Below are 27,576 nucleotides of genomic sequence, written 5' to 3'. Positions count from 1 at the left end.
ATAAACTGCCTAAAACTAGAAAAAAAAATTAATCTAATTTACAATATACAATTATTTTGGTACCTAACTAAAATTAAACTAATAAAAATACTCCAGATCTGCCTCGTTTACAAGTCATTCATTGTCAGATCTACCTAAAACAAGTCATTATTATTTTACCTAACTAAAACTAAACTAATTAAATTATTTAACAAAATTAAACTAATAAAAAAAAAATTACCTGTTTACTGTGCTGGGCGGTGCGGAGACAGGGACAGCGACAGGGCCTCTGTAAAAACCACTGCGCAGCGGTATTTATCCGGATTCGCCACGTACGCATAACTGATATGCGAACGGGTCGTCGGGAGCGGGTCACATCGGGAGTGGGTCGTCGGGAACGGGTCAAGTCGGGAACGGGTCATCCGTCCGCAGATCTATTACGCGCACGGGTCGTCGTGAACGGGTCGTCGGGAAAGGGTCGTCGGGAACGGGTCAGGCCGCTTATCTATAAAGCGCACGGGTAGCGACCCGTTCGCAGATCTACTGTGCGAACGTGGCGGAATCTTAATTCGGAATTAACGGATGGTATTGATTTAATTCTTATTTATTAGGGTGGTACATAAAAAAAAAACGGCCTCCGCATCAACTCAAAAAGTATGTTAATTCAGAATGAATCCGGCCGTCCGATCTGTATTGGCACGAACATTAAAGAATCTCCATGCATTCCACCATAAGCCAGATTGGCCCGGATCCTGATCGGACGGCCTAGATGTATTAACTCAAAGTCTGAGTTTATACAGAGGATATGGATTCCATATTTGCGGGAATAAATGATAGAAGGGGATTATTTGCCTTTTGTGAGTTTATGTCTTTTTTCGGTTTTTTCCCTCTCTTTTCTGTGTATTTGTGCGTAGTATTCGAAATTTAACAATTGAGTAAGAGCGTAATTTACAACTCAACTTGAAATGTTTCGGAAAGAAACTTTTTTTTTTTTTTTGAAAAATTGGTTCCATGCCACCTCAAAATAGTGAATTTAGAAAAATGTCACTCCAAAATTTTTGTTTTGCTAAATACCACTCCAAATCACATTTATTAAGAAAATTGTCACAAATATCATATTAATGTATAATTTTAAATAAACAATTTACAATATAAGTGAACTGACCGAAATAGCCTTGATCTTCAAAATTTATTTTTCTCTGTTGCACTGTCCCCCTTGGACGGAAATTGAAGTCGCCAACCCTAAACCTCGCCTCCTCTCCATTTGCCACCTTCGGCCCGCCTCATCTCCGCCGTCCTCTCCACTCCCGCCTTCCTCTCCTCTCCGCCCTTCCTCTCCTGTGAGCCCTCCCCTCCTCTCTACCAAACATGGATTTGTCTTGGGTACCTAGTGGGTAAGCATTAAATTTGTATTTCAATTCAATTTGTATGAACTGTTAGTTTGCAATTTGTATTTGATAGCATTAAATTGCATAGACATCCTAGTACTTTGGGGTTCAATCTGAACTATAGTGATTAGGACTTGCATACCAGTTGAAGAAGATCATGGAACAGCTTCAAATTGAGAGGTCTTTCTGTGTCAAAACTATTATTTATATGTTTTATTAGCATCTGTTGGCATATATGGTTGCAGCGCAATAATCTGATTTTTCGTGGAATTGGGATACCACATGAGATAATTGTTGTAAGGGCCTCCTAAGATTTCCCCACTTCTATGTGAAGGATGTAAATACTCAACTTTGATTCAATAAAATTTTATTATTGGCAGCCGCTGCCAATACTTCAAAACAAAAATGCATAGACATCGGTTTAGATCGATATGCTTGATTTTATCTCAAAAAAATCAGACTTAATTGAACTATTTTGTTTAGAAATCCATAATTCATGTTTGGATTACACATCTAGTGATGTCAATATATTAGTTATTTCACTTCAGTTATATGTTAGTGAAATGTTCACTGTTTGTTTTTTTTTTAAATGTTCAATGTTCACTGTTTGTGCATGAAATAGGTTTAGTATCTCGCAAACGTATCTACTTTTCGACCCATATCTTATGCCAAAACCGGTGTTTAGAACCATTAAATCGATCATATTTCATTGATTATCTATAGAATATGGTACTGCTGCAAGTTTGTTCCTATTTTGCAGGAATCGGGCGAAATCGAGGAGAAATATGGATTTGGGAAATTTCTACACGGGCCGTACAAGATGTTGTCCGGGCCGTACCAGCCTCGACCCGATCACTAGTCCGACCGCTGACTCGACCTCAGAAGAAACAAAGGCATACGAGCCGTACAGAATCCTGTCCGGGCCGTACCAGACAAATTCGGAAAAACAGATCCAGAATCTGGAAACAAGGTCTAATGAAGGAAGGTCGGCCAGAAAAGCATATAAGCGAGATTTCTTGCACGATAGAGCTTATTCTGGAGCAGAGAGGCATTTTCTAGGGTTTGGATTGGTGGCTATTGCTTGGAGGCAAAGTGGAGAAGCAAAAGACACGAATTTTATTGTGGATCTTCTTCTTTGGGTTTTATCATGATTTCTCATACTCTTATCTGTTCTATTTGTTTTAGAACTATGCTTGAGTAGATTTCTAGTTTCTAGGATTAAGATGTAATCGAATGTTTTGTTTTGCATATTAGATATTCGATTTTTGTGTTGAAATTTGTGTTTGCTTGATTGTGTAGTATTTTAATTGTCTAGTGGAAGTTGTTTGATTTTTATTGGTTTGCCACTAGATGAATGATCACATCTAAAGCGCATTTCAACCCTTACTATCTCTCAACCAAACTAAGTACATGAGGTACGATTAGTGATCCGAAAGGTGAAACCAAGTAGTAACCGAAAGGTAAACATTTCCTCTTATCGACGGATAGGAGGTTACCTTTAGTATACCAAACAAGCAACTAGGTAATTCAGACCAATATACGACAGTTGAGGTTTAAATCCCTATGAGGGCAAATATTGCAACTCCATACTAAGTTAATGAACCAAAATATGACGGTTGTGGTTTAGAAACATTAGGTCTAGTTAGTAAAACCCTACACAAAGGAGCAACACAGAGAAACAATATCTGGTGCATTAACTCGAAGTCAACACGGACTGGACAGGAAGCTGTACGGCCCGTGTAACTTGACACGACCCGTGTAGGAAGCTACACAGCCCGTGCCAGGGACTGAGAGGCTGAACTGAGATGAGTTTGAAACCCTAGAAACACCTTTTTTATCTGATTTAAAACCAAACTTTACTTTCTGTCATTTAATTATTGCAATTGAACTTAGGAAACATAATTACCAAAACTAACTTTTCAAACTTCTAGTTTTTAGCTACTTTAGGTAGAATCTAGTTGATACCTGAACCGTCCCTTGGATCGATACCTAACGATACAAATGATAGCATTGTGCACTCGCAGTCTAAATCAAGAGTTAGTCAAGGTTAAAAGGTATAGCTTGCTGTACTGAAACTTTGTAGCATACTTTTGTGTGAACAATTGGTTAGTGTTGCAATCAGAATTAATTAGTGTTATAGTTATTTGTTAGAATTGTAAGAATTGTTAAACAATAAAGATTGATGATGAGCTATAATATTTGGTAATCTAATATTAATTCTACAATTTTGTATAGGTTTGACCCGGAAACTGCTTTTAGAATAGAAGTTAAGATTGAAGCATATTGGAACAAGCAAAATGTTAGTACAAATGAATATGTAAAGGGAAAAATATTAAATATGGTGGTGGATTCTTATAGGTTTTCTCTGTATGATTTACTTAGTGATTTAGCCGAGGAGATAACTTAGGGGAGTTGTCAAACACCTATGATTTGGTTGTTTGACAAAAATGAGAATAAGGATGTAGGAGTTTTAACTGAGTCTCAAATCCCACATATGTTTGAGATGTACAAAAAGGAAATAAAAATCACATTTCTTGTAATAGTGTGTGATTCTGATGGAAGTTCAAAGTATAATGGGACAAATGCCGCTAACCCATGCACTCCATCTCAACCATTGATGAGTATTTTCGAGTTATGGAATTGTGCCTGATGTATACTCTTTTTGCCTTTAAATTTATTACCTTCAATACCCAAAGAAAGATTTGTTGTAAGCGCACAACCTATCAATGTAGTACTTAGGGTGTCAAACCATAAGGAGTATGTTTAGATACTAGGCTTAAACTTTAACAATTAATTTCAGAAAATGAAATAAATTAAAGTAAAATTGGGGGGGGGGTTTGTTCTATCAATCCTAATTTTGGGTTCAATACCCGAAAGAGGGGAGTTTAAAACAATAAATGGAAATAAAACAAAGAAAATAAATGTTGGTTTGCTTTCAAGTTGAGGAGATCTAGGGGTATTCGATCTACAATCCCTTACTAATTCTATCTATTCGGTATTTGTTTAAATTCATGTATGATTTGATGAGGTTTCTAACCTAAACTGTTAAAAATGGTTACTTTCATGAATTAATAACGTGCCTAGATAGTTTCGGACTTCACCGTCGTTCATCACCCTAGCTATCTAGACCCATTAAGCTCTTATTAGCCTATATTGACTAATTATTGATACAAGTAGTTTAGTGGGTTGGGTTAATGTTCCTTGAATTGTATGTGCTGTCACCATCCTAAAGGGATATTTAACAATCACGTTCATACAAAATACATATCAATACTTAATCAATATAGGTGTCCTAAGTAGGGGTTTGACTTCACTTTCGTTCATCACCAAGCCCTAACCCTTAATTTCTATAGTTCCAGTTTGGATATCAAAGTACGGTCGCTTCTAACCCAAAACCTAAGATATTTGTGTTCATAATTTGATATTCTCCTCTCATCCTAACTTCTTTGGATTCTTTACATAACAAAGAGATTCCAAAGCGGGACTACTTCAATTGCAAGTACTAAACTATGTAATCAACACAAATGATAAATCACAGAAATTAACAATCAAATCCCATAAAACAATCATAATAAAAATAAATATTCGAATAAAATAGAATTAAACAAGTTCATGCATTGACCGAAACCCCTAGAGAGATCCATTACAAAGTTTGACAAAAATAAGAAGAAATAGAATAAAGAAATGATTACACCCTTTATTAAATTAAAAACCTCAATCTTGCCGAAATCTTGGAAATATCTTCTCCTTCTCTTTCCTCGAAAAGCTTCTGGAACTCCGAGAATTGTTACAGATTTATCACTATATTTTATGGAAATAGACATGCACCAAGGGTGAGAGAGAGAGATGAGAGTTGTCTTGAATGGGAATGAACCCCCCCCCCCCCTTTATAGCCAAGGGCTATGCTCAATTAAGAGGCTAGAAAGTATGGTTAGTGGGTGCTATCTTTAGATTGTTTCCCAGACTGCTTTTTCCACATTTTAGCTGTCAAAACACATCCTTGGTGTGCCAGAAATAAAAAAAACTATCAAATCGTGTAATTCTAGCTATCTGCGGGTCCAGTGCGTCCGCACTGATGGTGAGTGCGAATGGATGACCCACACTGGCCCCAATTTTCCTTTTTTAACTTCCTATAAATTCTGCGTAAATAACCTAAGTGCGTCCGCACTGGATATGAGTGCGGATGGATCACCCGCACTGTGAATTTTCTGTGATGTTTCAAAGTTTCTGCAATTGACTTAAGTATTGTGTGCGGATGGATGACCCGCACTAGCTGATGAATGAAGACGCATTACGCTCGGACTTTTTCTTCTGAGGCGCTGCGATGTTGGAAATTTGGCTAAGTGCTAAGTGTGTCCACACTAGCTGTGAGTGCGTCCACACTGAGGAGTATTTTCTTCAGTTTTCATTTTTTCCCTATATTTTAAAGCCAAACAACCGCAGTAACTTGATTCTATGTGTATTATATTCACTTTATATTCAAAATACAAGATATTTGGTATTATTTCGTGATAAAAATCAGATCGAATATGTATATAATTTAGGTCTATCAACCATCACCAAATATTGCACTTGGTAGCCAAGTTGGGAGCACTCAGGGATGTAATATTTCTGAGCAACCCGATGAAGTTGCTGATCATGATGAATATGTCGGGTTTGATGATGAGAATATGTATGGTTCCTATGGTGAGGATGGCTTTGTTCAGGAAAGTGCTATGTATGCCATCCAAAAGGTACAAATTGATCCAGAAACTAATTTGGAGGATAATATGGCCGAGGAGTCAACTATAGAAGATTTAGTGGAGGGTGAAGCTACCGTTGCATTTAACCCTGAAAATCCTAATATAGAAGTCAATGAGTTATTTCCCGATGTCGATGCCTTCAGGAGGGCATTAAGGCACTTTGCCATAAAAAATGAGTTTAAAATTAGTATTGTGAAGTCGAACAAGTAAAGGTTCATAGGAAAATGCAAACATCCCGATTGTCCTTGGAGAATTCGTGCTTCTAGACTCTAAGATAATAAAACATTCATGGTATGCATGCACGACTTTAAGTTTATGATTGAAATATGTAATACAATATATACTGATATAATTTTTGCAATTGCAGGTAAAGGTGTTGCCACATGACCATACGTGTCCATCTACTAGCATAGTACAAAAAAATTCAGATTGTACGGATCATGACAGTAGCCATAGAACAAATCATGACAGTAGCAAACAAAAAATACTCAAGTCTAATTATGATTTATGAAGATATATACTGGTCAAAATCTCTGCAGTGTATAGAAAATAGTTAGATGCACTAATTAAAATTTGACTAAGCATCTCTGATTTAAAGGTATCTTGTGAGATATACAACCAAAATATATAACACATCAAAGCATGGGTTACATGTGTGTTAGTCAATGATATACAACTGAGCTAGCAAACCAATACAGATAAAAGCATACTTAAAAACATAAATACAAGGTTTTTGATACCTCTTATTGGTACATGGTCCCGGACCTCCCTGATCCCCGAGAACTGACTCTTTGCATGTCCTTGCTTGATGGCCAAACTATTGGCATCTCTTGCATTTTTGTCTCTTTGGATCCCGGCTCTAGACAATCATGAATTCTTTGCTTTCTAGGCCTACCGGGTGGTCTCTTCATTATAGGTGAACAAACTTTGAATCCAGGATCAAAATTGATCCATTGCGATTTGTTAGTCATGGGTCTAATCACTCCCTCGTATGCAACTCAGAATCGATTTAGTGACTAATACTCATGCACATAATCCTCCAAACGGGCTCCTCTAAGTGAACAAATGAATGCAACAGCATGAATATATGGTAGTCCACTTAGTTGTCACTCTCTACATGTACACTCTTGTTTGTCCAACTCAACAGCATGCCTCCAAGCATTGTCATCAGAGTCTATTCCACTCACCTTTGCACAATTATCACCACCTCTACTAAGACTAACCTTCCCAATATTTCTACTCTTTGCATTCAATTATTGCATTACACTCGAAAGAATCACACCTCTAAGTTTACTCCCTACCATCCTCCTTTTGTCAAAAGTCACCATAATCTGTTGCCTAATTCCATCAACAAGATCAACGACATGCAAATCTTTCAAGTCCTTAATCCAACTATTGAAGCTCTCTAATATGTTATTATTCACATAATTACATTTTGAAAGCTCAGATAATTTATTTCTACACCAATGTTGGTTGTGATTCTTCTAGAGATATTTGATAGCCTGGGGTGATGCATCGTTAATCTTACTCAAATGGAACTGGCACTTTTCTGTGGTGTACGCCTTCACTGCCGGCCACATGTTATTAGCAAATACCTCACCATGGAACTTCTTTTTGAAATTCTCCATCAAATGGCGCATACATTAACTGTGTTCAGCATCGGTAAATTCATTTGCAATAGCACCTGCTAGTCCCTTGCACGCATCCGATGAGATGGCCAAACCCGCCGGAGTTCCTATTGCCTTCCTCAACTGCTCCAGAAACCTCTTCCAATTTTCATTTGTTTCTAAATCAAAAACTCCATACGCAACTGGGTACAACCAATTGTGCTCGTCAATTCCTGTAGCAGCTGCCAATTGACCCTTATACTTGCCTGTTAAAAGAAAATCATATTTGCTTGTCAATTTGGTTTTTAAATTGAAATGTAAACATAAGAGAAAATTTTCAATTATATTTATGTCATAGTATGAATAGATAAAAAAAGATAGAGATCACATTCTAATTATTTTTATTTAATTGCTCTTGAGACTCCTTGTCAATTTGATTTTTAAATTGAAATGTAAACATAAGAGATAAGATAATAATAATAATAATAATAATACTGACCCGTCAAATGGGTCGAATCAACCCCCAAATATGGTCTACAACCATGTATAAATCCATCTACGCATGGTTTCAGTGCCACAAAAATCTTGCTGAAATACACCTTATCACCAACCCTTGTGCAATCTATCTCAACAATGCTACCAGGACATCTCCTCTCCAATTCTACCTTAAATTTGTACACCAATTGGAAGCTTTCCTCCCATTTCCCGTGGATTTGATCAACAACAGCTCTCCTTCTCGACCAATCTTTGTTATAAGTCACTCTCTCATGAAACTCGTCTTCTAACTTGCTCTTAACCAATCTCCCACCCTTTCCGATACCCAAGAACTAGAAGCCATTTTTTCATCAACCATGCTAGTAGATGGACATGTATGGTCATGTGGCAACACCTTTACCTGTAATTACAAAAATTCTATCAGTATATATTGTATTACATATTTCAATCATAAACTTAAAGTCGTGCATGCATACCATGAAGGTTTTATTATCTTGGAGTCTAGAAGCACGAATTCTCCAAGAACAATCGGGATGTTTGCATTTTCTTATGAATATTTTCTTGTCCGACTTCACAATACTAACTTCAAACTCATTTTTTTTTGGCAAAGTGCCTTAATGCCCTCCTAAAGGTATCGACATCAGGAAATAACGCATTGACTTCTATATTAGGACTTTCAAGGTTAAATGCAACGGTAGCTTCACTCTCCACTACATCTTCTATAGTTGGCTTCTCGGTCACATTATCCTCCAAATTAGTTTCTTGATCAATTGTACCTCTTGGATGGCATACATAGCACTTTCATGAACAAAGCCATCCTCACCATAGGAACCATACATATTCTCATCATCAAACTCGACATATTCATCACGATCAACAACTTCATCGGGTTGCTCAGAAATATTACATCCCTGAGTGCTCCCAACTTGGCTACCAAGTGCAATATTTGGTGATGGTTAAGATAGAGTGCATGGGTTAGCGGCATTTGTCCCACTACACTTTGAACTTCCATCAGAATCACACACTACTACAAGAAATGTGATTTACCTTTCCTTTTTGTACATCTCAAACATATGTGGGATTTGAGACTCGATTAAAACTCCTACATCCTTATTCTCATTTGTGTCAAATAACCAAATCTTAGGTGTTTGACAACTCCCCCAAGTTATCTCCTCGGCTAAATCACTAAGTAAATCACACAAAAAAAAACCTATCGGAATCCACCACCCTATTTAATAGTTTTCCCTTTACATATTCCTTTGTACTAACATTTTACTTGTTCTAATATGCTTCAATCTTAACTTCTATTCTAAAAGCAGTTTCCAGTTCAAACCTATACAAAATTGTAGAATTAATACTAGATTACCAAATATTATAGCTCATCATCAATCTTTATTGTTTAACAATTCTTACAAAAAATTTCTTACAATTCTAACAAATAACTATAACACTAATTAATTCTGATTGCAACACTAACCAATCCAAACAATTATAATACTAAACCTATTATTATACTAAGTACACCGCTAATTTCTCAAAACTGAAAATAAATGCAATTGAAAGTAAAATATATGAGTTTAGAGAAATTTGACACGCGGGATGTTAACGGAGTTCAGCAAAACAAAGGCCTACGTCTCCGGGGCTTCGCAACCTCTTCTAGGTACACCTTTCTATTATCCAATACGAAAGGATTACAACTTGTGAACCGTTGAGCCCTTACAATCCAAGCGAGAAGTCAACCGGCCAACTAGAGATGAGAACAAGGTCTCAAAGTTTTAAGCTACTCAAGAGAAACACTCAAAAGATCACTCTAACCTAATCTAACTCAAGATTAGTGAAGTGGGTTTGAGATTGTTTGAGAGATTTTGAAGTTTTAAGCTCTCACAACAATGGAGTAAGCTAAGCTCTCAGAAAATCGCGTTTTAGAAGTTTAAAGTCGGCTAAGATTGCTTTGGGAAGAAATCCCAAAGCCCTATTTATAGAGACATCTCAAAAATGAGTTGTTTGACTTAAAACGTTACCAACGTTTTATAAAACGTTACAACATTTTAGTTCAAAATGCAATTTAGGGTTTCAATTTTCTGACAGCTCAGTAAAACGTTTCAACGATTGTAAAACGTTATGCAACATTTTGTACTGTAAAATCTTGATCAAAAACAGGAATTTCTAAAGCTCAGATTTAATTAAAACGTTACAATTTTTGTCAAACGTTACAATGCTAATTTAATTAAATCATTGTAACGATTGACAAACGTTACCAACGTTTGTAATTCAATTTTGAATTGATTCAGCTGTATTTCAGCATTTCTGTTTTTCAAATTGTTATAACGTTTTATAAACGTTACAAGTTTACAACGTTTTCAGCATTTCTATTTTTCAAATCGTTATAACGTTTTATAAACGTTACAACGTTTACAAACATTACCAACGTTTGTTCCCTGTTTAAACAGCCTCAAACTTACTTTATCAAGTTTATGATTTTACAATTTATATTCTTGATAAATATCTTCATGATTTCTTCAGTTCAAGTATTATATATTGTTATTTCATTTGACTTAAACCTGCATATCTTTCAAAAATAGAAGAAAAAATAAAATTCAATAATTGTATGTTTTTGCAAATTAGTTAAATAGTCGAAAAAAATTTATTGGTAGAACAACACCTATTTCATGCACAAACAGTGAACATTTCACTAACATATAACTGAAGTGAAATAACTAATATATTGACATCACTAGACGTGTAATCCAAACATGAATTATGGATTTCTAAACAAAGCAGTTTAATTAAGTCCGATTTTTTTGAGATAAAATCAAGCATATCGATCTAAAGTCTAAACCGATGTCTATGCAATTTTTTTTTTAAGTATTGGCAGCGGCTGCCAATAATAAAATTTTATTGAATCAAAGTTGAGTATTTGCATCCTTCACAGAGAAGTTGAAAAATCTTAGGTCTATTTACATAAGTGAAAACCCCACTACTCTATCTCTAACTATAATGTAATTAACAATTGTCAATCCACATCTTCCCAACCTCTAAAGCCCCTATAGCGATTATCTCAAGTGGTATCCCAATTCCACGAAAAATCAGGTTATTGCGCTGCAACCATATATGCCAACAGATGCTAATAAAACATATAGAGAGTAGTTTTGACACAGAAAGACCTCTCAATTTGAAGTTGTTCCATGATCTTCTCCAACTGGTACGCAAGTCCTGATCACTATAGTTCAGATTGAACCCCAAAGTACTAGGATGTCTATGCAATTTAATGCTATCAAATACAAATTGCAAACTAACAGTTCATACAAATTGAATTGAAATACAAATTTAATGCTTACCCACTAAGTACCCAAGACAGATCCATGTTTGGCAGAGAGGAGGGGAGGGCTCACAGGAGAGGAAGGGTGGAGAGGAGAGGAAGGCGGAGTGGAGAGGACGGTGGAGAGGAGGCGGGCCGAAGGTGGAGGCGAACGGAGAGGAGGCGAGGTTTAGGGTTGGCGACTTCAGTTTCCGTCCAAGGGGGACAGTGCCACGAAGAGGAGGCGAGAAAATAATTCGCGTTAGAAGAGAAAAATAAATTTTGAAGATCAAGGCTATTTCGGTCAGTTCACTTATACTGTAAATTGTTTATTTAAAATTATACATTAATATGGTATTTGTGGCAATTTCCTTAATAAATGTGATTTGGAGTGGTATTTAGCAAAACAGAAATTTTGGGGTGGCATTTTTCTAAATACACCATTTTGGAGTGGCATAGAACCAATTTCCCTTTGTTTTTTTAGTATTGAGGATTGAGACGAAGTAATAGGGTTTCTTATCTCTCCCTGCGGAGGTTCCAATCGACTGGAGAACGATGGTATGGTGGAGACAAATAGAGGAGACGAACATAAATGTATATAATCGGACCCATTAAGGGTTAAAGGGTGAGGGTATTTTTGAAATATACGAAAATACTACTCAAAATACAACATATTTTGTTTATTTTTATTACAAATGTATAATAATTTGTTAATTGTGATATTTTCCTTAATAAATGAGATTTGGGGTGGTATTTAGTAAAACAGAAATTTTGAAGTAACATTTTTTTAAATTCACCATTTTGAAGTGGCATAGAACCAATTTTCCTTTTTTTTTTATCAATATTCATAATGACATTTACGAATTACGTATACCCTTCCACGTTTTATAATGGAATTTTTCCCTTATTCGAAGTAGATACACTTCTATATATTTTAATAACAAAATGTACTGAATATGCTTAGATACACTTCTGTATATTTTAATAACAAAATGTACTGAATATGCTTAGATACACTTCTGTATATTTTAATAACAAAATGTACTGAATATGCAAAGTAACAGCCTACGCCATTGCCAGCCCTAGGACGACCGCATTACAGATTGTACCATGTTTGGGAACTGACACGTGTCGAATTACATAACAATCATTAGTTTTGGCAATTTTAATAAATTAACACAAAAAAAAAAAAATTTCAAATCTTATCTTTACGATCTCCAAAAGTAAATTTAAAATTTAAAACGTAATATTATAAACATGATCAAACATGTATCATGTTTATAAAAATGATAAGACTTGATGTTTGTTTTACCCGGAATCAACAATCCTTGATGCATTATCAAATAATACTTGAATTATATATGAATAATTGTTAGATTATCCATATGTTCAATATCATATATATAAATTAAACCTTTTGAGTTTTAATTTTATTTGAATCCATTGAAAAAACTATGATCAAAATTGTCAAAAGTAACCATTGCCTTGCCGAATTCGAATCCTCTGAGATATCTCAAACTTTGCGTGACTTTATGGAAAATCCAAACCGTTTAGTTGCGCTATACACGAATCTCAAATCACACATATACGGCCCCCCTGCATCACCCCCGAATAGGCACCGGACACGTCGGTCACGCAAAAGTTGAGATATCTCAGAGGATACGCACTCTTGCCAAGTGATCCCTTCTCATATATGAAAAAGTAAAAAAGATGTGCATTCGCAAAATCACTCTACAGCTTTGCATTAATTTACAACTTGGCATCCTTACAACAAAATTCTGAACTAATATAAGAATAAAAAATAAATACACCCAAAAAAAAAACTACCAAGAAAAATACTACGAGGGGAAAGATCATAAAAATTAAGACTTGACAAGATCCCGGTTCTTCTTGCCTTTAATAAATGCAAGTTTAGCCAAATAAACTGCAGCATGATCCGTGAAGATTGCCAGTACTACCCCTCCAGCCACCATCATACCAAGCCTATTATCAAATGGCAAAACATTGAACTTTTTTATAAAAGGAATAACCAGACACCAAAAGGTTCCATGGATTCACATCATATCTTTGGTTATTTATAATCTGTGTGTGCACGAGCACTGTCATGTGTGCGTGTGTGTGTGTGTGAGAGAGAGAGAGAGAGAGAGAGAGAGAGAGCATACTTGGCAAAGATAGCAGAGACTCCTAATAAGATGGGCAGTAACGGGGCAAATATAGCAAGAAGTGCCATCATTATCCAGTACAAAATTGCTATTGCATCAGAGTTTAATATGTACCGCTGATGACCTGCATAAAGCCGACCAAATCAACGATCTGCTAATACAATGAGAAATGTAAAACAAATATAATAAATAAACAAAAGATAATAAAGAGAAATGAACCTTTTCCAGAAGGGTCATCGTGACCCGCCTGATTTCCTATTGCACCACCCCAACGATGCACCAGGCGGAGATAACCATTGAACAGAAGAAAGAAAGAGGTGAATGTGAGCTCATACATCAGCAGCAGGCCTATCCCTGGGGTCACCTGCAGAGGGATGAGCATAAATGCAAGGCCGAGTGAAGTTCCCAGTGATACAACCCAAGCAACTGATGTGATGTGGCCGAACAAAGGAGGTATGCTGCCGTTCTCTCTGTCTGTGAACTGAAAATCAGTTTAATCAATTGTCAGAGATAGGTGGTACTAGCTGGTACCAATGCGAGCCTCCAACCCCTCTTTTTAAGTATAAAAACAAGTAGAGAGAGAGAGAGAGAGGGGGGTTTGTGAAAAAAAAAATCCCCAAATATTAATTCCCACAGTAGTGCCTGACTGCAGTTGGTTTGTCTTTAAATAAGCTGTGTTACTCTTGAAAGTTGCTTTAGACAATTGCATAACGACGTAAAATTATTGATGCAATATTTTATCTTGGTTTTGGTTCATGTCCATCATGATGTTACACATAAATTCTGTGGCCTGACCTACCTGTGAAAATACAAGCTTCGGATTGCGCATGATTTTAAGTAAGAACTTTGTCAGTACAACATCCTATTTGCTTTGGCCAAGCACATCCAACTATAGTGCAAGGAATAATTTCCAGTTTTCTTATGTATAAAAAGGGGCTTCATAAATTTGTAGATAACACAAAAAAGAAAACAAATAAAGTTGTACCGACTCAAACCAACGAACCATCTGATTTGGATGTGAACTGGCTGACGAGGATGCAGCCACAGAAGAGTAGACGGGAAGGATTGCACCTGATTTGTACTGGTGGTATAGTCTTCTACCAAAAACACAGAGTGTACCTTGGCCTGACAAATCCCTCATAGCCTGAAATTAGTAATGCACGAGTCAGTTAAAGTGTCTATTTTTCCTTGAATTCGGATCCCCTATAGTGACTCAAAATTTGAGTTTGGATCCAGACCGCCTGATCTGCTTTGTCATGAATATTAAAGAAGCCCCTTGCATTCCACCTCAGCCCGGATTTTGATCGGACAGTCCGGATCTAAACTCAAAATTTGAGTTACTTTAGGGAATCCGGACCCATTTTCCTTTGGATCTTTAGTCTGAAGGTTCCATTTTGAGCATTAAAAAAAATTTAGTTGTTAATTTGGTCCACACAATCTTCTCCTATTTCCAGTGAAAAGCAGTTCAAGACTGCAATACTACCCTTTCCCAAGTTAAAAAGAAAAGAAAATGAATAACCCCTTGTCACTGACAAGGATTGTGACCATTTTGGCTTAAAATAATTATCATGGGCCAGAATAAAAAAGTTGGACTGGTTACATTGACTTAAAAAGGAAACCCTGAAACCTAAGGGCCAAAGTGGAAAATGGATGATGCTCTAATACTTCAATCCTTAATTACAGCAGTGTCATAGTGAATTACTAACCTGAACGAGAGATTGGTAATAGATGGGGATTAAAACAAAGAAAGGAAGAAGAAGTAGAATGGTAACAATGAATTGGTCACGAGGGTTTTTTCCACCGCCAGTCCCCGGCATAGACGCTTCAACTCTATTGCGAATTTCCTACCAAAAAAAAACTACTTGCTTACAACCAATAATAATATGCAACAAATAAGGCAGTGAGAGTAACTGAAGTCCAAGTCACCTGCCACACTTCGACAGGTTTGACGAGCCAAGCAGTGTACCAGTCCCAGGGCTTTAGGGGGCCAAGTGTGTAGTGAATAACTCTAAGTTCCTTCTCTTCAACCATCCACTGCACCAAACAAAATCAAAAGTTTTGGTAAAAAAAAACATTTTATATGTTTTAAAAGAAAGGGGGAATTTCGTGTATGCCCCTCAAAAACTTCGAAATTATGTACTTCCCCTTCTAAAATTCATAATATCATATTTACGCTTCTAAATTTCAATAAACCACAAATTTACCCATTTTATTGTCTTTTTATTAAAACTCATTTTAAATTTATAAAGTACCCATGTTACCCTTTAGCAAGAAACATTAAAAAAACATGTAGCATGTTTTAGAAAAATCTCAGTCTTCTAATTGGTTGGTTTTTTAGGGCAAATGGGTCATTTCTCTACTTCTGACGCTTACACAAGCATATACCTAATCTTACTGTGTATATGCGTCAGAAAGCATGGTAAGTTCATAGCATGTAGTAATGAATTCATTGCTGGATATTTTACATTACCTTATTAGCTAGCATGTAAAGACCAACATCAGCATTGTACAATGTAGTTAGCCTTTGTGTTTCTGGTTCAGGTTTAGATCTCACAACCTCGTCAGGTATAGTTGGATCAAACAAATGAGCATTGGGAAAATCAGCATAGTATGAGTTAAGGAATCCTTGATCTCCTGAAATTTAAACAATAAACAAAAATCATCACGAGTTAATTCAATTTAAAAAACAAAAAGATTAAAACCAGTTCCACGATTGACCAATTATCTGTTGTAGTAATCTTTTAACTACCCAAACCTTTTATTTTGTTTCTTTGTTGTTGGGTTTATACGTATAGCAGCACCTATTATTGGTTTAACAAATTTTTTTTTTAAAAAAAAAAAAAGATATAGGAAAGAAGAAATAGATCATATTAACCGACAATTTATATATATCACCTCCAGTGTAAGATGGCAAAACTGCAACCTTATCCATCATATCCTTGAACAGAACTTCTGATGGCTCAACTACCATAACTCCGGAATTTAACCGTTCTGAGTGTTTCAAATTTGCACAGAATTTACCACACTTGAACAAGTCTTCTATGCCCTTCACTACAATGGTATCGGCATCTAGATAAACAACTGCAAACAACAAAGGCAAGAGTTCAAGAATACAATGACATTCCGAAACATGGAATCTTTTGTAATTAACACCCCCCCCCCCCCCCCCCCAACCAAAAGAAACAATTGCAAGGGAAAATAACTTCCATAGAGATTTGCATATAACGCCCGACATTAAGATCAATGTGATGGAAGAGGTAAATTATCTTATCCTTGGCATTTTCACACCTAGCACAAAGAAGTCAATATTTCACTACATCCCAATATAGAAAAATATTGAATAATTATCCATTGGACCATTGGGGATTCTAGCTTGAATCTAATGGTTATGGAGTGCTTTGGTTGAATCAACATGAAAAAGTGAGCTGCACTTTAATCATGTTTTATGAACAACTCCATTAATGGTTAACGATTAATTACTGATGTCACAGGTGGGGTTTCAGCTGCAAATATTAGATATGTTGGGTTTATTTTGTAACTATTGCAAGCTGCTGAGTGCATTTTGCACAAAAAAAAGAGGGCAGAGAAAGTACTCCAGGAAAATAAAGCCAGGGCAAATAGTCAAAGTTAAAAAATTTACCTTTCTTGTATTGTGTCAAGCTAAATATTTTTAGCTTTGTATAAACCCCCCAGAATCTTTTGGGCCTCGATGATTTTGGATTTGGATTTGTTAATAAACTTATTTGCTGAACCTTCCATCCATCAGCCTGCATTTATTTGTTAAATAATAACATATGACTACATAGTACACATACACAACACAATTCTTAAAACTCCATCTGTTGTTCACAATTAACTGATAAAAATATAAATAGGTAGAATAACTCAACATATTATACCATACCAGCACAAAATTTAAATGCAATGCAGGCAATTTCAGAACTCTGCACTGTACTGGTACGACCTTGTACCAGTGTATGTTTCCCTGTTTTGATACGCCACCAGTGTATTTCTAAAAACAGTTATCAGATTCCGGTTTTGTTACTGTAACAGTCAGGTCTCATAAAGACCGACTGCATGCTTTCGATTAAATTCCTCATTAATTCAATTGAATTCCCTTCCACGATAAACTACTCAACCCCACTAAATTTCACAATTGGTGAATTACCTTGAGGAGGTCCTGAGCATCGGTGGAGACGCCATCAGATACCAGTGCAACGAGATCCTTGGTGGTTCCAGTGTCACGAAGCGATTTGCCTAGAACACGGGCACCCAGAACGAACTGATCTCCGTACAGGAGCGTGACGTAAGCCTCATCTGACGCGGCCACGGTCCCACCAGAACCCAGCACCGCAAGAGCGACTAGCAAGAGAGTAGCCGCAGATAGAAGACCTCGATCCCTCATCTCCGTTTGAAAAGTAATGGAGAAGGGAGAGGCAGTTCTGAATTTGAGGAAAGGAGAGAAACAGGATGTTCAAAATTGAGAATCGAGAGATTGAAGATGATTGATTTCAGGTGATATTTCCAAAGCGGAAGCCGGGAAGTGGTAGTACTTCTCTTCTCGGCTTTCAGATCGGGAGAAAAAACTGCCGCTTTATTCTTAAAAAGGAACATTTTTCTTATATGCCCAGAAGTTTTATTTTTTTTTATTTTAGTGCTCCTTGCTTCGCATTTTTTATTAAGATCCGTAGGAACTTGATTTGTACGTATCTTAAAGACAATTAATACACACAAATTTTAATATGAATCGGATAGCTCACACTTAATTTTGAAGGTATAACAATAGAGCATCAACATATCGAGTGGGTTTTCCGAATTTGGAAGGACGAATGTAAAAAAGTAGAGAATTACGGGTCAGAGTTGAGTGGACGATTCTAGGAATCAAATCAAGGTCTGCTTTCAGAATTCAGAGTCCTCGATCGGCCGCCAGCTCCGAATTCATATCACCTTAGTTGACTCAAATTTTGAGCTTAGATCCGGACCGTCTGATTTACTCTGATACGAATATCAAAGCCCCCTGCGTTCTTCCCGGGATGTAACAGTAACAGTTATGGCGGAACATGACAACACATGTGCGATTTATATGTCATGTGTTGTTACTATTTACGTGACATTTACATATTTCAAAAAATTAACATGTTATGATACAGCACGACACACACACTGATTTAGTTACCACGTGATTACAATTGTTAAATTTTAATTCAACAATACATCTTAAAAAAATATGAATAAAAAATATAAAATAGTTAAATGTGACTAAACATTACAAAAGTAAAACTATGGTGTTTTTAAGTTCATCAAATTTATTTGTGAATTCAACTCTAAAACTTACCTGATTGACTTTAAACGACAAATTTAAAACGTTAAAACTCATCTACCTTGTGAATAATGTGTCTGCACGTGAAAATTTGAATTTTCAATTTTTTTTAAAGAGACAAATGCCCATTTCAAAGTTGGACCGAGCATCATACAAAAGACCAAATTTTTTTAAATATCATAATAAAAAAAATAAACCAAAATACTCCTGTTTTGAGGAGATTCCATCAATATCTAGATCACAGAGCCAATATAAGGTTCCACATTTTTTTTGAGAACATTTATTAATAAAAATGAGATCGCGAATTCTAAGAAAAAAAGTGAGATATCTCAAATGATAAAACTGAGACAATAATTTGAAGAAAAAAAGAAGTAAATGTCATCCTTTGATTTCTCTGAAATATGACACAAATTCCAATAAATGATTTTGAAAATAAAGGCATAAAAGTAGCCAAACTTAATACTCTCGTCTCCATTTAATATAAAGCAAACATTTCATTGGATCCATGACAGAAAAGAAACACAAATATTTTTTTGGAGAACATGAATTTCAAACAAGAAAACTGAGATATCTCGCGACACGAATTTCAAGAAAATAAATAAATGTCATATGTTTCTGATTTAGATATTTCAAAGGACACACATTTTTAAAAAAAGGGTTGCAAATTGAATCTGCAAACTTCAGTTCGAGGTCACAGATTGATTGTGCGGTCCTCATTAAATGAAATTGCAAATTGGCCATGCGGCCTAAGTGTTGGTTGTGCGGTCTCTCAAAATGGAGGTCTTTGGTTTTTTTTTTTTTTATTATGGTATTTAAAAAAGTTTTGGTACATAAGAGCCTCGTGCTATTGTTTAGAGCAACATAAGAGGCTTTACAGTCCATTTTAAATTAATTTAGTATAATCTCAAGTGATCAAAATAAAACAGGTTTAGAAATTATCCTATATAAAATTAATTTTAAAATTAAATATTCGGTATTAGATACATCCCTCCTAAAGCAAAAGAGTTTTAACAATTGAAATTTATCATATAAAATCATAAATTTTAATTTTAAATTCACAAAAAAATGATGAAATTAAAAACATCCTAATTCTACTTACATAACAAATATTATTAGTTATATTTGAAAATTACACATATAATCAAGAACATAACTAACCATAGTGACAAGATTTGCGTATTATATCCGAATAATTCTTTTTTTTTTTTTGTAATGTCAAACCGAACATCGAATTATTCGGTTGTCCAAACTTTGACCGGATTAAACCCGAATAATATGCGAATTTTACGAATTATTAACAATTTTTTCTTGAATTTTTTCCAAAATATATATATTTTTTTGGTTTTTTTTTTCTTTTACAAGACTGAGATCTCTAGTTCAGACAATTTCAAATCATTTCCGAATTATACTTAAATTTTTTTTTAATCACAAATTTTTAATTTTACCGAACCGAACCCAAATAATTCATTTGTGACCATGCGACTGACCCTCAAAATTCGATCATGACACGATATAACAATTTAAAACCGCCTTACAGCACGGAACGTGACTAATCACGGATCACCATGACCCGATATAACATTTGAAAACCCGCCTTACTCACAGCACGGAACGTGACTAATCAGTAATCACCGGCACAAATTTACCAGAGTCTGATCGGACGGTCTGGATCCAAACTCAAGATTTGTGTTGCCACAGACGATCCGGACTCGCCAGCCCCTCCGTTTTTTATCAAAACCCTAGCCACAGTCGGTAATATATCTTTTCTTCCCCATTTTCTCTGATAGCACTACACCCTCGTATCAAGATCTAAGGTTTCTCGGTAAACATGGATCCGCTCGACGCCGAGCTAGCTCGCGCCCAGGAGGAGCGACGGAAGCTTGAGGAGATGGTCCCTATGGCCCCCTCCGCCGTAGCGTTCGACTCCGATCTGTACGGCGCTGCCGGGAATAAGCGCTTCGAGGGCTACGTATCCTCTATCCCCGCTACCGACGAGGAAGCCGAAGATGACGTTGCTCCACTCCCTTCTCGCCAGGCTTCTTCGATCACTGGCCACCGGATAGCGATGCAAGATCTCCCTCGCGACTCGGAGGAAGACTCTGTGGGGTTTAATAAGCCGCAGAAGATCATAGACAGAGAGGATGAGTATCGTCGGAGGAGGTTGCAGCGAATCATTTCGCCTGAGAGGAACGACCCGTTTGCAATGGGAGACGCCACGCCTGATCCGTCTGTACGAACCTATGCTGATGTGATGCGAGAACAGGCTTTACAGAAGCAAAAGGAGGATATTTTGAAGGAGATTGCAAAGAAGAAGGAGGAAGAGAAAGAGAAAGCTAAAACCGTTGTGCAGGAGCCGGCTCCTGCGCCAAAAAGGAGGAATCGGTGGGATCAGTCGCAAGATGCCGACGCTACTGGTGTGGCCAAAAAGCCTAAGATTGGTTCTGATTGGGATGCACCGGATGCAACTCCTGGTAGGGTTTCTGATGCAACCCCTTCAGTACGACGCAACAGATGGGATGAGACACCTACACCTGGAAGACTGGTTGATTCTGATGCAACCCCTGGTGCTGGTGCTACACCGGGTGCCACACCGGCTGGGATGACATGGGATGCCACGCCAAAACTTTCTGGTATGGCCACGCCAACTCCTAAAAGGCAGAGGTCTCGATGGGATGAAACACCAGCAGCGGGCAGTGCTACCCCTGCAACACCCAGTGGTGCAACTCCTGCTGTGGCATACACCCCTGGTGTGACACCAGTGGGTGGGGTCGATTTAGCGACACCTACACCAAGTGCACTTAATCTTAGGGGTCCGATGACACCTGAGCAGTACAATTTACTTAGGTGGGAGAGGGATATCGAGGAGCGAAACCGGGTGTTGACTGATGAAGAGCTCGATGCCATGTTTCCACAAGAAGGGTACAAGATTCTTGAGCCCCCAGCCTCTTATGTCCCAATTAGAACCCCTGCAAGAAAGCTCTTGGCCACACCAACACCTATGGGAACACCTCTATATTCAATTCCAGAGGAGAACAGGGGTCAGCAGTTTGATGTACCCAAAGAGGCCCCTGGTGGGTTGCCTTTCATGAAACCAGAGGATTACCAGTATTTCGGGTCCTTGTTGAACGAAGACGAGGAAGAACAGCTGTCACCAGAAGAACAAAAGGAGAGAAAAATCATGAGGTTGCTGTTGAAGGTTAAGAATGGGACCCCGCCTCAGAGAAAAACGGCTCTGAGACAACTGACAGATAAGGCCCGTGAGCTTGGTGCTGGCCCGCTCTTTAATAAGATCTTACCGCTGCTCATGCAACCAACCTTGGAGGATCAAGAGCGGCATCTTTTGGTCAAGGTAATTGATCGCGTTCTGTACAAGCTCGATGAGCTGGTGCGGCCATTTGTGCATAAGATCTTGGTGGTTATCGAGCCTCTTTTGATTGATGAAGATTATTATGCCCGTGTGGAAGGTCGGGAGATCATATCCAACCTTAGCAAAGCGGCCGGTTTGGCAACCATGATAGCCGCCATGCGACCTGACATAGATAACATTGATGAGTACGTCAGAAACACGACAGCTAGGGCATTCAGTGTGGTTGCGTCTGCTTTGGGTATACCTGCTCTCTTGCCTTTTTTGAAAGCTGTTTGTCAGAGTAAGAAGTCATGGCAAGCTAGGCACACTGGTATCAAAATTTGTCAGCAGATTGCTATTCTTATGGGTTGTGCCGTGCTTCCTCATTTAAGGTCTCTGGTTGAAATCATAGAGCATGGGTTAGTAGATGAGAACCAAAAGGTGCGTACGATTACTGCTCTTTCTCTAGCTGCTTTGGCCGAGGCTGCTGCTCCATATGGCATAGAGAGCTTTGATTCTGTGTTGAAGCCTCTGTGGAAGGGTATCCGGGCTCACCGTGGCAAGGTACTAGCTGCCTTTTTGAAAGCTATTGGGTTTATCATCCCACTCATGGATGCAGTGTATGCAAGTTATTACACGAAAGAGGTGATGCCAATTCTGATAAAGGAGTTCCAATCCCCAGATGAAGAAATGAAGAAGATTGTTTTAAAGGTGGTCAAACAGTGTGCAAGTACTGAAGGTGTAGAGGCAGATTACATCAGGGATAGCATACTCCCTGAATTCTTTAAGCATTTCTGGGTTCGTCGAATGGCACTTGACAGGAGGAACTATAAACAACTCGTGGAGACAACAGTTGAGATGGCAAATAAGGTCGGTGTGGCTGATATAGTGGGGAGAGTGGTTGAAGATTTGAAGGATGAGAGTGAGCCTTATAGGAGAATGGTCATGGAGACCATAGAGAAGGTTGTGGCGAATTTAGGTGCATCCGATATTGATTCTCGGTTGGAGGAGTTGCTCATTGATGGTATTCTGTACGCATTTCAAGAGCAGACTAGTGACGATGCAAATGTGATGCTTAACGGGTTTGGGGCTGTGGTTAATGCTCTTGGTGATAGGGTTAAGCCGTATCTACCTCAGATCTGTGGTACCATTAAATGGCGTCTCAATAACAAGAGTGCCAAGGTCAGGCAACAGGCTGCTGATCTTATTTCGAGGATTGCTATTGTCATGAAACAGTGTCAGGAAGAACAATTGATGGGTCACTTGGGTGTTGTTCTATACGAATACTTGGGAGAAGAATATCCTGAGGTTTTGGGGTCGATACTGGGTGCTCTAAAGGCCATAGTAAATGTGATTGGTATGACCAAAATGACCCCGCCAATCAAGGATCTCCTCCCTCGTTTAACACCAGTTTTGAAAAATCGGCATGAGAAGGTGCAGGAGAACTGCATAGATTTGGTTGGTCGGATTGCTGACCGTGGTGCTGAGTTTGTACCAGCCAGAGAATGGATGCGCATCTGTTTTGAACTTCTGGAAATGCTGAAGGCACATAAGAAGGGAATAAGGAGAGCTACAGTGAACACCTTTGGTTACATTGCAAAGGCAATAGGTCCCCAAGACGTGCTCGCAACCTTACTAAACAACCTGAAGGTGCAAGAGAGGCAAAACCGTGTGTGCACCACTGTTGCCATAGCCATTGTTGCCGAGACATGTTCTCCATTCACCGTCTTACCAGCCTTAATGAACGAATACCGGGTCCCAGAATTAAATGTCCAAAATGGAGTTCTCAAGTCCCTGTCCTTTCTCTTTGAATACATAGGAGAAATGGGGAAAGACTACATATATGCAGTCACGCCACTTCTGGAAGATGCTTTAATGGACCGTGACCTGGTGCACAGACAAACTGCAGCGTCAGCTGTGAAGCACATGGCATTGGGTGTTGCTGGGCTGGGATGTGAGGATGCACTGGTACATCTCCTAAATTACGTCTGGCCCAACATATTTGAGACATCGCCTCACGTGATAAATGCAGTGATGGAGGCGATAGAGGGGATGCGAGTGGCCTTAGGCCCTGCAGTAGTTTTGAATTACTGTCTTCAAGGGCTGTTTCACCCGGCAAGGAAGGTGCGGGAGGTGTACTGGAAGATTTACAATTCGCTGTACATTGGGGCGCAGGATGCACTGGTTGCAGCATATCCTGTGCTGGATGATGAGGAAAGCAATACCTACAGCCGTCCGGAGCTCATGATGTTTGTCTGATCGGAGAAATGTAAGGTTTATTGTTTCTTTTATTTTTCTATCTTTCGACTCATCTGTAAGTGCTCTCTTTTTTGTTCTTTATAAAGGATTAAATTTTAATAGGCTACTTGCATTTAAATCTTAGTATTGGGTGTGTTAATTGTTGCTTCTCTATGTGATGGGATTGAAAAAACTTAGATACCTGTCTGATTTAGATTCAAAACTATGTTGAAAATGTAGAATAAGCTCAAACAAAATAATAGACAGATTTTGTATTTTGAAAAGTTGATTTCCAATGTAAAATTTACTGGCTTCCCCCCTAGTTAAATGGAAATCTAAATAGTTGTGAGCATATGAACAAGCTGGCATACTCAGTTTTGCATAGATGGGATCATTAAATCATTAAATTACCTAAGCACGCTCTTGTAGACATGGTTTTAAACTTCCCTGAATGATGGGTTTGCATATGCACCAGTGCTAGATGTTCATACAAGGGGTTAGCAATTCAGAGTTGACAAATTATTATACTAATGTAATAAAACCGAGACCTATAATACATCCTTTTGAACAAGTTGTCTATTTATTTTGTTTTTGCAGGACATCCAATCCAAGCCCAATTTCCGTTTTTCTGGATGTGAATGAATCTGTCCTTTGTTTTGCAACTCAATCAGACAGTCTTTATTTTAACTTTGTCTAAAGCTTATTTGTTATATTTAGATAAATACGCTAACTACTTAAAATCTCTTTTTATGTTTTTAGGTTTGCTCTGGATCTCAAGCAGGATATGTTATATTGCAACCTGGTGTTTTAGTCTTTTCTTTGTCTTCTATTTTTATTTTGAGTTTTTTGTTTTGTTTTAGAACTAGAAGTCTATTTTATCAATGCTCTCAATGGAGGTTGCCTTGTATGCAGATTGGAGAAAAGCTACTTAAATTTAAAGACTGCGCTATTGGTTATGTAAAGTGCCGTAAGTGCCGTAACTATGTTTGGTATCTGAATATGTAGTTTGTTATGGAAGATTGTTTATATATTTGTCCTAGTATTGTTATTTGTGGACACCCTATGAAAGGCATGACTTAGTTGTATCTGTTGTTCTTTCTGATGTTTACAATCAGTTGTCAAACCTTATCAAACGCTGTGCTTATAAATGGTGGAATGTGTTGCAATTTTTATGGTTTTGTTGTATCTGTTTAGCTTAATCTCAGGCGATATTTCCTGTAATGGTGTGAAGAACATGAGAATAAAACAGGGGTTATTACAGAAGTATATAACACAACCAATTAGTTTGTTCCTGTTTTTCATGATGCACGTGCACTCATCAATTGATGCTCAAAATGATATATTTTATCTAGTAAACAGTTGAATTTTCTGTGTTAACTCTCTGGAATCAATTGGATTTCAGTAGAAAGGTTGAATTTTCTAACACCCCTTACCCCTATAGCAGAGAAAAAGTAGTTGCTTATTAGATGTGCGTAGCACATCTAGTACATTCTACGACTCTCTTGGCCGAACTATAGTCCAGAAATTAAAGAAATAAAATTACGTTTGTTCCAGGCTAAGTAATGTGCAAAGGGGAAATTTTACATAATATCATTCTTTATATTATCTTCTCAAATTTTCTTAACAAAATGTTTTTGTGAGCTCCACTGTACTCTCTCCTCCCTACCACTCCTTCCTTTTTACTTTTTTTATTTTTTATTTTTTTTATTCTTTGTTCAAGTAAAAAATACAAATGTGATTTTTTTAGATGTAAAGAACGAGAATGAGAGTTTGAAATGTTTAAAATGTGATCTTTTTATATTTATACACATTTACAATTTATATGGGTATTCAATACAAATTTTTACATTTCAACATCTTTGATTTATTAAACTATCTATTATATGGGTATTTAAGTATAGAGAATGAGAAGTAATATTCCCCATTCAATTTTTAGACCATAAAAATATTATATTTTAAATGTATCGTTGGATTATTCTCTTTAAACAAATAAATTACAAACTATTTCTGAACTGATCTCAAATGAATGATGACACGCATGCAAATTTATAAGCAGAACAACATATCTAATTGCCACAACAAATTGAAGTTGGGACCAATCAAAATTACAGAAAATCAGAGGCTTAATTGGCTAGTAGTGCTGCATCATAAACAACGATATAATGTGATATTTTCGAAATCAGAAACTAATAAGAAGATGAAATTAACAATGTTCATGTATAAAATCAAACTAATATAATTTTTATACTTGAAGAATAATTTATTTGCATGATTTAGATTATAAAATTTGTAAAGCAGTTTCTGATCACTTGAAATAATATGTATCAATTTATGCTGATTGATGCAAATCACAGACTATCCCGATTTTTTTTAAATAGAATTGAATTTAACATTTTTAACTGAACAAGCGTCATTGAATTGTTTTTTTATAAAAAATAAGATCGGTGGAGACAAAAATGCATTTGCTCCACCGATCCTGTGGATCGGTGGAGTCATTTGCTATAGATTTTCGTGATTAAGTTGTAAGGAGGGATCATAAAATGGCTGTGGATAGGTGGAGCAAATGTATTTTTGTCTCCACCGATCCTGTGGATTGATGGAATTGTTTTCTATAAAAAACAATTCAATAATGTTTATTCAGTTGAAAATGTTAAATTTAGTTCTATCTTAAAAAAAAAAATCGACTATTCCATACGCGCCAATAAGCATTGATGATAATTTCATCAAAGAAAATTTATATTGGATCACGTCCACATTCTGATATCCAGATTAAAAATTTAAATATAAATATCCAGTACAAAAAATATGTTCTATTTAAATTCTTTTTCGATGTACCTTTGCAGTATTTAATTATTCTTTTAGATTTATGGTTTTCCTTTATTTATGTATTTAACCAGGGTAAAAAGGGCCGAGTAAGAGAGAGGATAACAATGGAATCTTTATTAATTTTAAAAAGAGAATAATTTGTTTTATATTTTGAAAAAAAAATAGAATAATGTAA

General features: G+C 37.0%; 2 protein-coding genes and 1 pseudogene across 5 annotated transcripts; 1 reads left to right on the top strand and 2 right to left on the bottom strand.

Annotated features, from left to right (window-relative positions):
• Nucleotides 1-6,854: 6,854 nt before the first annotated feature.
• LOC144567125 (uncharacterized) lies at nucleotides 6,855-8,485 on the bottom strand (annotated as a pseudogene). Its single transcript, XR_013515355.1, has 3 exons — nucleotides 8,478-8,485; nucleotides 8,216-8,445; nucleotides 6,855-7,982 (listed from the first exon to the last, which is right to left on the bottom strand). The product of XR_013515355.1 is annotated as an uncharacterized LOC144567125 (transcript).
• Nucleotides 8,486-13,178: 4,693 nt separating this feature from the next.
• PGSIP6 (plant glycogenin-like starch initiation protein 6) lies at nucleotides 13,179-18,275 on the bottom strand. 2 transcript variants are annotated; one of them, XM_078317306.1, is made up of 10 exons: nucleotides 17,840-18,275; nucleotides 17,312-17,438; nucleotides 16,567-16,752; nucleotides 16,142-16,305; nucleotides 15,598-15,705; nucleotides 15,378-15,515; nucleotides 14,657-14,815; nucleotides 13,891-14,152; nucleotides 13,672-13,795; nucleotides 13,179-13,492 (listed from the first exon to the last, which is right to left on the bottom strand). In XM_078317306.1, exons 1-10 carry the CDS (start codon nucleotides 18,074-18,076, stop codon nucleotides 13,372-13,374), a joined length of 1,626 nt encoding a protein of 541 aa, XP_078173432.1. In that variant the 5' UTR covers nucleotides 18,077-18,275; the 3' UTR covers nucleotides 13,179-13,371. The 2 variants fall into 2 exon arrangements, with proteins under 2 accessions (XP_078173432.1, XP_078173433.1); XM_078317307.1 differs by having other exon boundaries at nucleotides 14,675-14,815.
• Nucleotides 18,276-20,717: 2,442 nt separating this feature from the next.
• On the top strand, nucleotides 20,718-25,643 carry LOC144567831 (splicing factor). Of its 2 annotated transcripts, none has more exons than XM_078318006.1 (2): nucleotides 20,718-24,606; nucleotides 25,173-25,643. In XM_078318006.1, exon 1 carries the CDS (start codon nucleotides 20,820-20,822, stop codon nucleotides 24,594-24,596), a length of 3,777 nt encoding a protein of 1,258 aa, XP_078174132.1. In that variant the 5' UTR covers nucleotides 20,718-20,819; the 3' UTR covers nucleotides 24,597-24,606; nucleotides 25,173-25,643. The 2 variants fall into 2 exon arrangements, with proteins under 2 accessions (XP_078174132.1, XP_078174133.1); XM_078318007.1 differs by having other exon boundaries at nucleotides 20,720-24,606; nucleotides 25,335-25,643.
• Nucleotides 25,644-27,576: the final 1,933 nt, after the last annotated feature.

This window comes from Carex rostrata, chromosome 16 (assembly GCF_964058835.1).
Source record: "Carex rostrata chromosome 16, lpCarRost1.2, whole genome shotgun sequence".
NCBI lineage: Eukaryota > Viridiplantae > Streptophyta > Magnoliopsida > Poales > Cyperaceae > Carex > Carex rostrata.
This window is presented reverse-complemented; position numbering and strand designations above follow the sequence as displayed.

Excerpts from the sequence above, each read along its gene's own strand:
- PGSIP6 (XM_078317306.1), bottom strand. The coding sequence starts at position 18,076 with ATGAGGGATCGAGGTCTTCTATCTGCGGCTACTCTCTTGCTAGTCGCT. Across the intron at positions 17,439-17,839 it reads ATGCTCAGGACCTCCTCAAG|GCTGATGGATGGAAGGTTCA; the intron begins GTAATTCACCAA and ends AAATAAATGCAG. Across the intron at positions 15,516-15,597 it reads AACCTGTCGAAGTGTGGCAG|GAAATTCGCAATAGAGTTGA; the intron begins GTGACTTGGACT and ends TTTTTTTGGTAG.
- LOC144567831 (XM_078318006.1), top strand. The coding sequence starts at position 20,820 with ATGGATCCGCTCGACGCCGAGCTAGCTCGCGCCCAGGAGGAGCGACGG.